The 14,605-nt window shown below is 42.1% G+C and overlaps 1 protein-coding gene across 3 annotated transcripts; it reads right to left on the bottom strand.

Moving 5' to 3' along the window:
• Positions 1 to 203: 203 nt before the first annotated feature.
• uap1 (UDP-N-acetylglucosamine pyrophosphorylase 1) lies at positions 204 to 13,813 on the bottom strand. Of its 3 annotated transcripts, XM_030050207.1 has the most exons (11): positions 13,675 to 13,813; positions 12,550 to 12,855; positions 11,030 to 11,234; positions 10,135 to 10,310; positions 9,837 to 10,009; positions 4,745 to 4,938; positions 4,432 to 4,572; positions 2,795 to 2,983; positions 2,428 to 2,469; positions 1,237 to 1,303; positions 992 to 1,084 (listed from the first exon to the last, which is right to left on the bottom strand). In XM_030050207.1, the coding sequence occupies exons 2-11, from the start codon at positions 12,830 to 12,832 to the stop codon at positions 992 to 994; spliced, it is 1,563 nt and encodes a 520-aa protein (XP_029906067.1). In that variant the 5' UTR covers positions 12,833 to 12,855; positions 13,675 to 13,813. The 3 variants fall into 3 exon arrangements, with proteins under 3 accessions (XP_029906066.1, XP_029906068.1, XP_029906067.1); XM_030050206.1 differs by lacking the exon at positions 13,675 to 13,813 and having other exon boundaries at positions 204 to 1,084; positions 12,550 to 12,832; XM_030050208.1 differs by lacking the exons at positions 2,428 to 2,469; positions 13,675 to 13,813 and having other exon boundaries at positions 204 to 1,084; positions 12,550 to 12,832.
• Positions 13,814 to 14,605: the final 792 nt, after the last annotated feature.

Genomic DNA, 14,605 nt, shown 5'->3' with positions numbered 1-14,605 from the left:
TCTGTTTATATGAAGCTGTTGGCTTGGACTGTGCACCCAGGGAAGGTCGAATGAGAGAAGTTTGAGTTGCGCTTGTATCTACCTCTTGTTTGCACACAAACACAACATAAGCATTCATACATGTGCACGCACACACGCACGCACACACACACACACACACACACACAAGCCCATGCACACACAAATGACTCACACAGTAGCTCTTCCAAGTTGGACATTTCTTTAATAAAGATGATAGAAAACAAATCATGATGTCTCTTAAAGCTGAATATTATCTTATTTTCACTGATAACAAGCAGATATTATATAAATACCCCCCGCAAACTGTACCATGTACCTTCATTACCTATAGGTGAGAAACATCTTTCTGATCATTTCATCTCAGTTCTATGCTGTCGCTATTTGTCCATGTATAAAAATCACTAGGTAAAATGACTTCATGCTAATTTCCACCTATACATCATCTATCAGTAAATATAAAAATAAGTCTTATAAGCAAAATAAATAGATGTGTCTTAAGATTGCTATCTCCAGTCAGCACAACAGGGATTTTGTCCTTCATGTCTGTGTTTGAGAATTCTTCAACTCAAATATGACCTGACAATACGTATGACAGGAAATACAGAGCGAGCAAACATGGTGCCAAAATGTAAACAACACACTTCAGCTCCACTGTTCATTCATCATGGCCAAGAGAGCCACTTTCATTAGTTAATTAAAGAGCACACAGACATTATTGCACGGCGATGGCATCACAGTTTCTCCCCAACTAAACTTGAGAGACAAAGGGAGGTTGATCTTTGGGCTGTCTCTCTCTCTCTCTCTCTCTCTCTCTCTCTCTCTCTCTCCCTCTCTCTCTCCCTCTCTCTCTCCCTCTCTCTCTCCCTCTCTCTCTCTCTCTCTCTCTCTCTCTCTCTCTCTCTCTCTCTCTCTCTCTCTCTCTCTCTCTCTCTCTCTCTCTCTCTCTCTCTCTCTCTCTCTCTCTCTCTCTCTACACTCCATTCTTCACCAGTTCATGCACTCCGTTCTCGTCGATCATTAGGGTGGGGCGAAACTCTTGTCCCTTCACCAAATCTTCCAGTCCCTGCAAAAGAAAAACATTATTACATCATTGTTACTGGGCACTGAAGATGGTTATTTCCACCACATGATAGCTTCTATCAGTTCAAGGGTGCAAAACAGGAAGAGAAAAACATCTGGAGTTTCCATTCGATATGTTAAGCCTCGCCTCCTTACCTCCCCTCCATAGGACACCAGTGGGGAAATCTCACATTTGATTGGCAGGTCTGTTCCATCCTTCAGGCTGAATTGGTAGGAACAAGTTCAAGGAAGAAAAGACAAAAAAAATAGCAGGATGAGTGATTGTTTCATGGAAAGACAGAGGGACAACAGTTGAAAGAAGCAGCTGTGAATCCTGGATCCAGCTGTTCTTCTACTGTGGCTTGTGATTAGAAGTCAAAGGTAAAGCATTAGGGCTTCATCATTCCCATACATGACAAGTGATTAGTCCTGACCCACAGAGACTTCCTCTAGAAGAAAACAGATGAGTGACAGGTAATGTGGTGTGTTGCTCCACCCAGTCCTTTGTCAAACTGGGAGAATTTTCCACCACATTGCCATCACTCAACTTGTTTATTTCTAGGTACAGATCATAGACAGGAGTCATCAATCACAAAATCGGTGCTTCAGATGCACTGCTGAGTGCTCGAGACCACACAGCACATGACCACAGGTGTGTCATGTCAACAGTAGAGACTGAGGAGAAAGCAGAGTGATTGAAGAAGAGAGCACAATGTTATTCTGACTTATTACACCTTTAAGAGCTACATGGCATGAATAACATTGATGGATACCATGAATGTTATCAGACGACATGCTCATTTAAGTCATTCTTGAACAAACAGTGAATATTGAACAGAATTTTAACAAGTAGAGTTGAAGGTTAATAGGCAAGCAATGAATCTGTGAAGATAAATGGTCTGCCTTGCCTTCATCATTGGACACAAAATGTGCACCATCTATTGCAGAGTTGGTATTGTTTGCAAAAAAGCATGCCTAATGCCCATTAGCCAGCATGCAATAATTCTGTGAATTAGTATCAACCGTCTGAGGGGGGGAAAAAAGATAGATCAACAGGTCATGACAGTATGTCATGTGACCTGGACTCTAAAAGGACGGTGTGTCTCAGTCGTCTGAAACTGTGATCCTCATGGGCATTTCCTTCATTGACACTCACAGCAAAGAGCTAGAAAAATTCCTAGAGGCTGACATTCGCCCATCCAAATTCCTCTGTTCAGTGGAAATGAAGGAAAGGGGACGCAAGGATCGGAAATAATGAAATAATGATAGTGTTGACACTAGTGAGCGAGAGTGAGAGAAAGCAGAAACCCCAACACCATGCACTCAGTACCACAGGGGGATAATTACTTCATGTTGCCATCATCTGTGACACTGCCTGCTGCTCCGTCTCTGGAAACATTACACGGGACACACAGGGGCAAGACCAAGCATGTGAGAGGTGGGGAGTGAGAGTGTGAGGCTGAAAGAATTCAATGTCCAATATATCAACAAATAAAGCCAATACATTCGGTTTGTACACAGACGAAGTGGGATGCACGTTGGGAAAAGGGAGGATGGCTACCAGGAGGGACCAGTGGCAACACAAACAGCCATTTCACTCAGCACATACAATGTTTGCATGTTCATGCTGATGTGTGTGTGACGTCTGTGCCTTGTGTGCAATGTGACATGCAAAACACTGTGTCATCTAGCATCTTGGCCATGTGCAGCTCACCTGGGGATGGCAGGCACACGGGTACCGTTCTCATCAATGAAGTGGCCCCCTGCGTTGAGCACCCAGCGGTGGTGGAGGGACATGAGGGCATGTCTGGCTGTGGTGGGCGTGTCCTTACCATCCTGACTGTCTGCGTTCTTTAGAGGAGAAAATTCGTCCTCCCTCAGCACCTCATACACAACAAACGTCCTGTTGGACACACAGGCACACACACACACACACACACACACACACACACACACACACACACACACCAGAAACGCATTAGAAACAGAGAAACACATGATGTGCTGGCAAAGAAATTACACAAGCAAAGCAAGTGGTATGACAACATTGTTTTAACTATTATCAGGAACAGGCCTGGAACAAAATTCATCACTTGCATTTTTTTTTTTTTTTTTGCTTTGAGCAGTCATGCTGTTTGACATCAATCCGTCTATATTCGATTCAGGAAAAAATGCTCTGTGAGGCCGTCATGAAAAACAACCTTGCACTTGTCACTCCTCATTAAACTTCAGATTGGCACATCTAAAAGAAATGTTACAGTATTTTGTCTGCTGAACAAGAAAGCTATGTCATTTGTGCACATAACAGCCAACTATATGAAATGAATTAAAGTTAGGATGTTAGCTTTAACTATATAGCTGTGGTCAATATAAACAAGACAAGATGCAGCTCAAGTTAAAGCTGTCATAAAAAAAAGGGCACACTTACAGATTATCAGAAAACATGATGACTAACTAGGCCATAGAGAAGTTGCCACCATATTAAAAGGTGCGCTTTCATAAAACAACACCCTTTGATTGGCAAATACAAGAGCCATACACAGTCGAAAAATTATGCACCATAGCAAATACAAGGAAAATATGTGTTAACACTGAGGCTGGCGGAACAACATGACCCACATACTGTATGTGCATAAGGGGCCAGCCAGCTATGATGGCCTTGACTATGCAATCAATAGAACAGAATAGAATACAATAGAACAGAATAGAATAGAATAGAATAGCACTGTTAAACACCTGGTCCTGTGGCTGAAAAGTGAGTCAGCCCATCTGGAGTCTGTCATGACTGTCAGACGGACAGTCTGGAAGTAACTGTAATCCACTTCCTTAGCAACAGCAATAAGCGTTTGTCATCCGCTCTAGTTCAGAATAAACTGAATAAACCTAAAAGGAAGCTGGCCATGTCTGCTGTGTTTTTCCATCAGTCAATCAGTACAGGAATCCTTTCATTAGATGTAAAGTTCTATTAGTAAGAGCATGACTCAGAGCTGATGTCATGTTAACTCTACAGAGGTGGAGAACAGCTCATAAAGCTCCATCCTCCTGCAGAGCTTGGCAGGCCTCATCTCCCGGACCTTGGAGCCATGGCAGAGCGAGCACTGGCGTACAGGGACGGGGGTAGGAAAAAGGGGCTGGGTAATGGATGAATGATGGGTCAGTTCTGAGGGAGTGAGGCCGTTCAAAAGAACATATGCGCTCCAGCCACCTTTCTAAAGGTGCAACAGATGCTAATTCTATTCGTATTATGTTCATGCCAGTGCAGGCACCTCTCGGTTGATTGGAGGTGAGATGCTGTCTGCTGGTAGCCCACATGCTAGTGCTCTGCATGGAAAAACAATCAGTACAACTCACTTAGCAAACTGGAAGATGTCAAAGACAAACTTTTCCATTTTAATCCCATTTGGTTTGTCTGGTTTGATTAGCCGTCCCTGTGTGTCTACATATGGGATCTTCTTCTGGGCCACATGGTGCTGCAGCTGAGGCTCATACTTCCTGAGAGAGACAGAAAGAAAGAGAAAAACAGAGGAAACAGGTTGCTTGTGGCACATTCAAAATGACGTATATGCTTCCTTTGCTACAAAAAGAGCAAATTCACACAGAAAACGGCACAACATCTGTGAAATCCTAAAAACTGCTCAGTATGCTCAGTATGAATCAGCCTTACTGTACTATGTCTTTGAGGAAGGACAAGGTGAAGAAGTGATTTGCTATGTTTCCTGCGTTGAACATAAGCCGGCCGTCAGCGCTGCGCTTCTCAGCAGTTGTCAAGGTGATTTCACTGTATTCAACCACCTGATAACACCCATCCACTTTACAGACGACACCCACCGCCTCTGTCGGATTGGTTTTCTCCACCACCTTTAAAGAATACCACAAGAGGATTTTTCAGTACAGTGTGATTTCAAGAGGACACTAAATAATGGATGACTGGACGGTGTTGATGACTTGTAATAGCAGAGGAACCCCCTCCCATTAACTGGTGTAGCACAATTAGTAACTTGGCTGCTTCTTGTTTGTGCATCATCGTCTTGAACAGATGCAGGGAGTTCATATATGCTTCGTGTAAAATGTAGTGGATATCAAGTCAACCTTGTCAGAGACATTTAAAAAACTGTTCCTACAGTGTTTGGCCTGTTCATGGTGCTATAGAGCATGGACAAACTTTGGTGCCCATCCCAAACATGTATGCTTAGTTTGGTTGATCTAATATCAAGTGATGCACAAAGAGTTTGTGTGTCTTCATCATCAACTTTGTTAATACAGTATAACAGTGAAAATGTTGAAAATGGTAAATGATTATAAAAAACATCACATGCATTGTCTAGAGCCAGGAAATCAGAGGAAACTTTTCTTGATGAATTTATGCTATACATTTTAGGAGTTCCTGAATGAAGTTGCTTGTTATAGGACCACAATCTAGTCAATCTATGTAATATGTTTTGGCTGAGTGGTAAGAGAGATTTGAAACCTATCCACCATATTCAATTGCTGTGTGACTTACAGTCTCTTAAGTACTGACAGAACAAGAAGTGGAAGAAAAATCCTAACAAAAACAACAGTTTTCCAGCACCTGCGGTGCTTGGACCCCACGTAATAATGTGGTATTTTATTGACCCCTGACAGGAAATCCTCTTTTTGCTTTTTCTCTTCCACGGGGAGGTCAAAGTGCTGGGTTGGCTAAAATACAACACCCTGCAGCCACGAGGGAACGAGGGTCTTGCTCATAGGTACTTCATCAGTTGGATGCTCATCGACACAAAGGCTTGTGGCTGAGTTCTCGGGTTGACCAAAACACTACCCAATTTTAACATACTGGTATATTATGGAATAACATCTATAGAATTTTTTTGTCATTCAGTATACTCAACTTTAAAGACATTTAAGTGCTAAAGTATATAAAATTCTCAACACTTGAATTACTGTCAAAACCACCCAAATTGTATTTCAAATGATACACTGAACTAAACAAACCAAATAACAAAGAGCAATCAAAAATAACCAAGTAACAAATGAATGCACACAGCTCTTTTTCAGATCACAGCGTAAACACTAATAATACCAGTGACAGTGTTTACTTTAAAACAGTGAAACAGCAGCAGAATTTTTCTTTCTATCAAATGGAGGTCTACACAAGGTATGAAATGCATCTTTTTAAAAAAAAAAAAAAAATACCGGAAGTTCATGAGAAGCCAAGATTAATGGTTAGGAGAGTTTATGGTGGTGGCACCAATTACCAGAAATATGGGCCACAAATTGACTTGGGGGTTGGAATTAGTGGTTGCAGAGTTGGAATAAGCTGTTATCCATTACTGCAAAAAGTCAGTGCAGGTCCACTTTGTGTGCTTGAAAATAAAGCTAATATCAACAGTAGCTTGTATTAAGTAAGATTCCAAAACTGCTCAGAAAAGATGTGTATATTCTGCTTAATATTTACAGCAAGTTAAGCCTGTGCTGTATGGAAAAAAACCCTCTCCCCATCTGTTGGGTCCTAATGACAGAGTGAAGTCCTGATGAGGGGGTTGCTGAAAGGGTGGGTGGGGTGGGGTGGGGGTGAAGCCACATGAACTGTAGTGGAGCTCAGTAATTTATGATGGGAGGGTGGGTCTCTGCTCTGCTCAGATCCGACCATCCTTGCCTCCACCGCACAACTCATAATGTCAAGCAGGGGTGGGTTTTGGATGATCTTCAGTTCCACAGAGTTAAATATTTCATTTCACTTTGATTCAATAGCAGCTGGAAAATATAATACACACAGTATGCTTAAACTTTGTTTCACTGTGGTATAGCAAGGAACTGGCAAGCCTAGACAAGGTCAGTCTCAGCTGTGTGGTAACTTCACGTTTATGCCCCCCGCACAACCCTCAGGCCGTCGCATTTGAAATTTTATCTCCACATGTCAATGACTTCCTGTGGTCTTAACTAAACAGCGGCAAACACATTAAGATAATATACCACAGCAAACAAACACATTTTCTGGATGTCTAAAGAGACATTAACTCTCAGCATCGCTTCATCTAAATTTTCAGATAGATTATAACTTCCTGAAAAACGCAGACATCAGCTCAGCACATCAGGTCCTTTAACTGTAACTTTCTGATCACAATGCAACTCTAATGGCAAAGATATCAATATCGAAAGACACCACACACTAAAAATCTCAGAATACTCAAGGATGGTGGGGTTAGACATGAGAATTGTGTAGGCTTATGAGGATAAAATTAGATTTTGCCCTAAACATACTGACATGACGATCTTAAACGATCTGCAAAATCTGCAATGTTGTGAGTTAGGTCAGGAGGATAAAAGCCAATTTTTAAATTGAAACAATTTAAGAAGGCAGAGCAAAAAGCCAACTCTCACCAAAAATGATATGAAAGTCAAAGTAAGAGTCAGTGAACTGAGAATACAAGGCAACTTGACTCAAATTAATGAAGCTGCCTTGACATTTAATGATTTTTTGAAAACCTCACTTTCAGATGACTCTCAATCTGGCTCCATTACCCCTTGAGAAAACTGTGCCTCTAGGCAGACGACAAGGCCAACAAGAGGGTTCATTAGAGCAGACTATTCCTATTCAGTGTGAAACAACCAAATTAGACCAGATGGCTCTCTTCGTTAAAGTGTATCACGTGGAATATCCAGCTGATTAATATTAGAGAGTGCAGTACCGTGGCAAGTTTCACAGCAAATTTTAAAAAGATGGCTGAAGCAAAAACAATCATATGAGCATACCTCTTGCACATTTTTATGTGGTGAACTGTGACAGCTGAACAATACTGTACACACAGACTCACTTTGTTTGAAAACTGCTTTTATACTGTAAATAAAAAGACCATGTATTGTATTGTAGTCCATATGTGCAGGCATAAGTGTATGTATGTTTTTCTTTATTTTTGTTTATCTGTTGTTGTTTTGTTTATCTGTTTACACACTATGCAATGCTGTTTGTCATGTTTAGTGTCTTATAAGCCCATGTGGGTTGGGCACCTTGAGTGCACGACACTTAAATAAAAATTCAATTCAATTCAATTCAATATTGATAGATTTCTACTGATGTTTCCCCTTTCTCTCTCTTTAGCACCTTTTTTCCCTTAATATGGCCTGTGGACCAGGGTCCACGAGTGAAAACCATCCATGTGCATTAACTAAGTAATAAATACACAAGTGAGAGGCTGGATGAGCACATTCCTTTTCTGCTAAGAGATAATGGCCGCAGTGACGACAAGAAACCAAACTGATTCAGCGGAATTAGAGCTACAGATGCAGATCCAGATTCTTAAACTTACCTAAGCAAACCTGTTTTTGGTAGGAAGTTTCCCAGATAGACCTGTTTATGGCAAGCAGTTCACCAGAAATTTCACAGTGTGTGCATGCATGTATGTATTGTTACAGCTCAAAATGGTGTGTCCAGTCTTTGCTGTGCTGATGCACATTGCAAAGTAGTCTTATGAAATTGGAAGGAGTGAGAGAGAAAAAAGAAATCCTCGTAAATAACTGCCTCGCTCTGCCACAGTAGTTTTAAATGTGTCATAAAGGCAACTTATTTACTCAAAGAAGCCAGTTAAGTTTCCTATTCAACCGCTGTACCCTGCAAACTTTTTTCCTGCCTCAAGTAAAAAGTACATTCTGTCCAAAGCAATTGTTTAGGAAAAAGAGGGATCTATACATCAGACTCATGTTATCTGACACCACAAGGCAAAGAGGGCCAACATTCTCAAGCTGTGGAGAGAATCTGGGCAGAGATTTTTAAGTGACAAACCAAACCCAGATTCTTCATCAAAAAGAGACAAGACTTCATCTCTTTTCCATCTATGAAACTTGTCAAGATATAGTTATATCATGGCAAATGATTAACTACATTGCCTAACAAAAGGAAAACATCCTCATATTTTCCTAGAAAGCTTTACTGAAATGTATGCACAAAATTAGTCTTTCCATGCAGCCGTCATTAAATTAAACTTTCCGGGTGGACACAGAGTGGCCTACATTGCCACCCAGTGGTGAGCTATGGAAAGTGCTGTTACCTATTGTCATTTCATAAATATGACAGCACACTGACCACACCTGTTTACTCAAACACATTATTCACACACACCCAATAGAAAAATAACCACATGTGTCACTCTAGGGCATTTAAGTTAAGGAACAGAGTGCGCCAACATTAGACTTCTCTGAAACCAAGTCTGTTCGCTTGGTTTTAAGTTCTCATACTCTTCTTGTGCATATCAATGTTCTACTATGACACAAATGGATGTCTCTAGACGCAGTGTATTAAAGAGTTTGAGAAAGCGTATTAAACTGGGCCGTGCTTGCAGAAATATCATTATGCCCTGGTTTGATCCAAGAGATGAAACATAACTCGGCATATCAGTGTTACAGGTGAGCACAGCTGAGGGAGAACCATCAGATTTATAGGGCCAACCATTGTTGAATCTGCTTTTTATAAAATTTGGCATTTGGCCAGTGTGAAAGCACAGGACCTTTTTGAGGGAAGAAAAAAAATAATTTTCATAAGAACAGCACCACAAAGAAAACACAATACTGAGATTTATGGGATTATTTATGATTTAACATATCTCTAGCATCTCTGACTCAAATTAATCTAGCATATCTGACTCTCAAATTCATACACTTTAAATTATATGACATGACAAGACTTCAAGGTCTTTCAGAGACCAGGAAACATGAAAAGAAAGAGGCGGGGGGGGGGGGGGGGGGGGGGGGGGGGGGGGGGGAAGAGAGAGATATTGACTAACCTTCGCTCCACAATCCGCTCCCTTCTGCACACAGAAACCAACAAAGGCTGGGTCTGCCACTTTGACCAGGATGTTGTCTACACAATAGACATGGATGAACCCGATCCCCCTCCGCTCCATGTCGTCCATGATGCCTTGGTTCCCCAGCGCTCTGTACAGGCCCCCGTTACCATCTGATACACAAACACAGACAATTAAATAAAATAACTAGATTTGCGAAATAAGGCAAAGCAGGATATTCAGAACCAAACTACACTCTCATGCGAGCCCAAAACTCACAAATCCCGAGCAAGCTTACCAGGCGCCATGGAGAGCTTGCTTTTGCTCTCCAGAATGATCTTGCCATTATAGTCCATGGCTGGTAGCATGCCTTGCTGGAAGAAGATGACGTTGTCCTTGCTCAAACCAAAATAGTTATGTCGTGAGAAGAACTCCTTGGTGGAGTCCATTGTCCTGCCGCTGGTCATGATGTACCTGACGGGAATATAGGAGTTATCTGTTATTGATTCATGTAGTTCTTTGCCATTTGAATGAAGTGTATAAGGGCAAGAATGTGATAAAGAACATATAGGCTCAGGAAAACCTTCTGTAAAATAATACTGATTAAACATATCCAAAAGGGTCTCTTTGTCATGCAACAGCACATAACATAAATTTTAATACCTATTCACAAGAGCGACACCTACAACAACATAACAGACCTCACCAAAGCCTGAAACATAATAAGTAATGAAGTATATGACAGGCAATAAAAACATAACATCTTTATATAATTAGTTATTGTGTCACTGGGACAAACGGTAAACTATATAACTGTTCAACCCAAAAACCCTGTTCGGAGTACTCAGTACACTCCACTGCCTTCCTGGCATCTTCCAAACGTTCTCAGCACCCTTGGATCTGCTCCACAGGGAACTTTAATCCCTATTCGTGTGAACAACTTCCCTGACTGAGATTTTAGTGATGCTGACAGCGATTTGAAGCAGTTAATCATCACAAAAGCAGAACTGGGACATTATGGTTATACTGCTCATTAAAAATGGAGCCAAGATTGGGGAGATAGATCTGTTTTTGTTTCTCACATAACCTAACAGATACGGCTAAAAGACACACAATCTAAAACACATTAGTTATTACTTCCTGAATAACCCTCCATAACATGATACTTATTACCTTTAGCCATGAAGGCTTACCAGGGAATACAGCACTTGGTTTTATGCTTCTCATCAGCGAGCTGTTGCAGCTTCAGGATGCGTTCAGCCTGGATCTGAAAGAGGGTTTTGTGGGATGGCAGGCCCACGTCGTACATGCCCTTGGGATAAGAGACCCCCAGCCTGGTCCCTTGGCCCCCAGCCAGCAGCAGGACAGCCACTTTACTCTGAGAAATGCAGTGCAGACCTGAGGCAAGACAGCGAGTCTGAATTATCATAAACAGCAAGATAAAGATTATTGCTTTCGACTGTGTGTTATGTAAAGTGTATTTAAGATAGCGAGATACATCTAGCCCTATGCCTATATCTGGTGGTGATACAAGATGTGTCTGTAGTAGCACAATATCTAATCTCTTATGATGGCCATAGTGCATCAAACATGGGTTACAAAATGTTGATAAAAATTATTAAGCATGCACCAAATATTTTATGACTAGTGCTACAGGACTTTGGTACGGCAGGTGGCATAATAAATTAGCACAAAAATGACTCACTGAGATGAAATTTAATAACCCTGACCCTGCTTTTTGATTATCTTATTATGGTTCACTCAAGTTTATCTAACATAAACTGCTGCTACGTGACCTACTGTGCAATTTGTTTTTGTGCCAAAAGACAAGGCAACCACCAGTAAAATGGGTGGGTCTGATAGACTCTGACTACTCCCACCCACCCACACCCAGCACTCAGAGTCGACATGTAAGCCCTGACAGAGCAGGGTGACCTCATGAATGAGGGTCAGGCAGTACAGCTGTTTACGTCAGGCCCAAATCAAAACCAGATGCTTTGTGTTGCCCACCTCCACTGTCGTCCTCCCTCTGGGTAAAACTTTTTAAACAGACTCACCCCCACCTCAGAGCCCCCACTGCAAGGGGATTGCGCAAAGTGTAATGAATAACGCAAGCTGACTTACTCATAAAATCTGTGTAAGAGGCTGCAAATGGGAATGATTTGAGAGTTTATGAAATACACAGCAGGCTGTTCAGCGGCTCTAAATTGTAGCATTCTCAAGTAATTATTATATCAAGCTTAGACTGCATTGTGTGTGTGTCTACTGCTTGAAATCTAAAAACTTCACCAATACAACATCATGATCATCCATATTCAGCATCATAACATCTGGGATGCAATGTAATGTTTCAGTGACTTGTAAGGTTTGCCTTTGCTCTTATCTGAAGTCACGTAGTTCTTCCTCCACCCGCAGCTACTTGTTTAATTTGCATATTGGAAGTCACTCAACACGACCACATATCCGCATGACTTCTTTTCAGTCTCTTTGGAGGAAACTGTTCCTGTTAAACAGCTGGTCACTGTCCACATATGCTCTATGACTAGATAACATTACGATCATGCCAATAAAACCCAATACTGCCTGAAATCTCTGCCACCTCTTGCTTCCTTATGGTTCATAGTGTACTGGTCAACTAAATATTAAAAAATTAGGGCTAAATCAGTGACTGTACAAAGATATTTTTAAGCAGAAACACTTTGATGGAGCTCACCTTCCACCTCCCAGTCTTTGAGACTGTCCCTGTCCCTTGTGACACTACCCAGCACCTCTCTGGGTACTGGCTCCATGCGGGCATCCATCTTCTCGTGTTTACTGCTGCTGGATGTCTCCATGGCACTCTTGAAGAATCCATTTATTTCCTGAAAGTCCATTGACTCCAGGTCGAGGGTCAAACTGGCTCGCTCCTCCGGACTCAGCTCATCATAGAACTGCAGGAGGTGAGACTGGCCGGCTTCAGCCAAACTCTTGACAACTCTGCTGCTGCTTGGGTCCATGATCACTGGGCTTTCAGCTGACTCTGTCAAAATGAAGTACAAATCCATGAAAAACACTTAATGCTTGTCAACATTATGAGACACCCATCATCTATAGGTATCTGCTAGCATTGCCATTCAGAGCTGGAACTCCACACCATAGCTTACCTGAAATAAAATTAACTTCTGGATGGCTCCTTACTATCTTTCTTTGAGTCCACACCAAGGAATGTATTAAGTCTTAGTGATAATGGCCAACACCCAAAACGAGAGGCTTGCCGCACAAGAAATTCACCACAGTGCTGGAGGTGATCTCACAGCAAATGAATGGGATGCTGGCTACTGCTGAAGGCTGCTGTGACCCACGCCCATCAGTCGCCCCCATGGATTTAACCAAATGAAACCGATGGCTGCCAAACAAATCAGTGATACAGCTCTCACTCGTAACTTGAGTGTATCACAGAGTTTCAGAGCTGGGGGTCACTGGAGGTCCTGACAGCGCCGTGCAGCAGCTGTCACACCATCATCACCACAAAAACACCGGAGAGGAGAGGCGCCTCACCTCAGCGGCAGCACGGAGCATCCCGCGTTAGCAACATGCCATGAAACCGGCTGGTGTTACTAAACTACACTGTTGTTGTAGCACACGTGATTATTAATGAACATATTGTGCCAAGTAGTAATAAAGCTACCAGCTATATCCAGCAGCAGCAGCAGCACGCGAGTGACAGACAGGCGGCACCTACCGAGGCTAATTGAAGCTTTAAATCCTGCTAGCTAGCTAACGCCTGGATGTAAACATGCTATGGCGCGGCTCGCTGGAAGGAAAATAAATAAATAAACATAAACTGGTACAAACTCACCTTTTCTCGACCGCTTGCCTCGGCTTCCTGACCATTAATGCGTGTCGCTATGTGGAGTTTCTTGTTCTGGAGACGGAGCCTCCTCCCCCGACGACACCTCCTCCCTCGTCACGTTTGACGTGGCAGTAGTGGCTCCGCGAGGACGAACCGGACAGGCTCCCGAGCATATGCTCCCGAGCGCCGCACATCTGCTGCCTTCAGGTGCTGCTCGTAAAGTTCGCTTTCACTCGAGGAGAGACAGACACACCAGAGTACTGGGGTCTGTTTTCTGTGGCAGGTGGACCAAAGTCTTTAGCAGCGGGCGCTCAGCTAAATGTGTAATTATTGATTTATAAAAACAAGTCACAGGAACAATTCTCTTTATAGACTACCTGTTTATATTGCATTATATTTATTTAACTAATTTAGATTTCTATTCTATTATATTACATTGGATATAGAATATAACCACTATTTAAATCGTTCACTAAAGTATGACACGTTGTCTGCTTTGTTGTTAATTGCTTAAATATTGTGTATGATTGGAGAAAGCTGGCTGTCAAAGGGAAATTATGGCCAAAACCAGGCATGAGCTTGTGGTGGTAAGAGTTCAGAGAGCCAATCGTGTACAATGTGAGGAGTTACAAGTGGGCGTGGTTTCATGTAGGAGGCGTTACAGTGTGTGTGTGTGTGTGTGTGTGTGTGTGTGTGTGTGTGTGTGTGTGTGTGTGTGTGTAATGTAAGTCAATTAGGTCTTGCCTTCGCCATCCCATCCTAGGAAAGAAAGTATCGCACACAGTACAGCGCCACAGTCTGCTGCAGAGTAGCCATCCTATAGGGGACAAAAAATTACCTCGAGATCATAAAATACTTACTCGTCCACAAAAGAACCTATTGTTTATTATGTAATGAATTCATGATATTATCATGGATTTGTTTCCAAAAGTGACAG

The sequence above is a fragment of the Myripristis murdjan genome, chromosome 4 (genome assembly GCF_902150065.1).
Source record: "Myripristis murdjan chromosome 4, fMyrMur1.1, whole genome shotgun sequence".
Taxonomy (NCBI): domain Eukaryota; kingdom Metazoa; phylum Chordata; class Actinopteri; order Holocentriformes; family Holocentridae; genus Myripristis; species Myripristis murdjan.
Note: the sequence above shows the minus strand (reverse complement) of the source record. Positions and strands in the feature narration are given on the sequence as shown.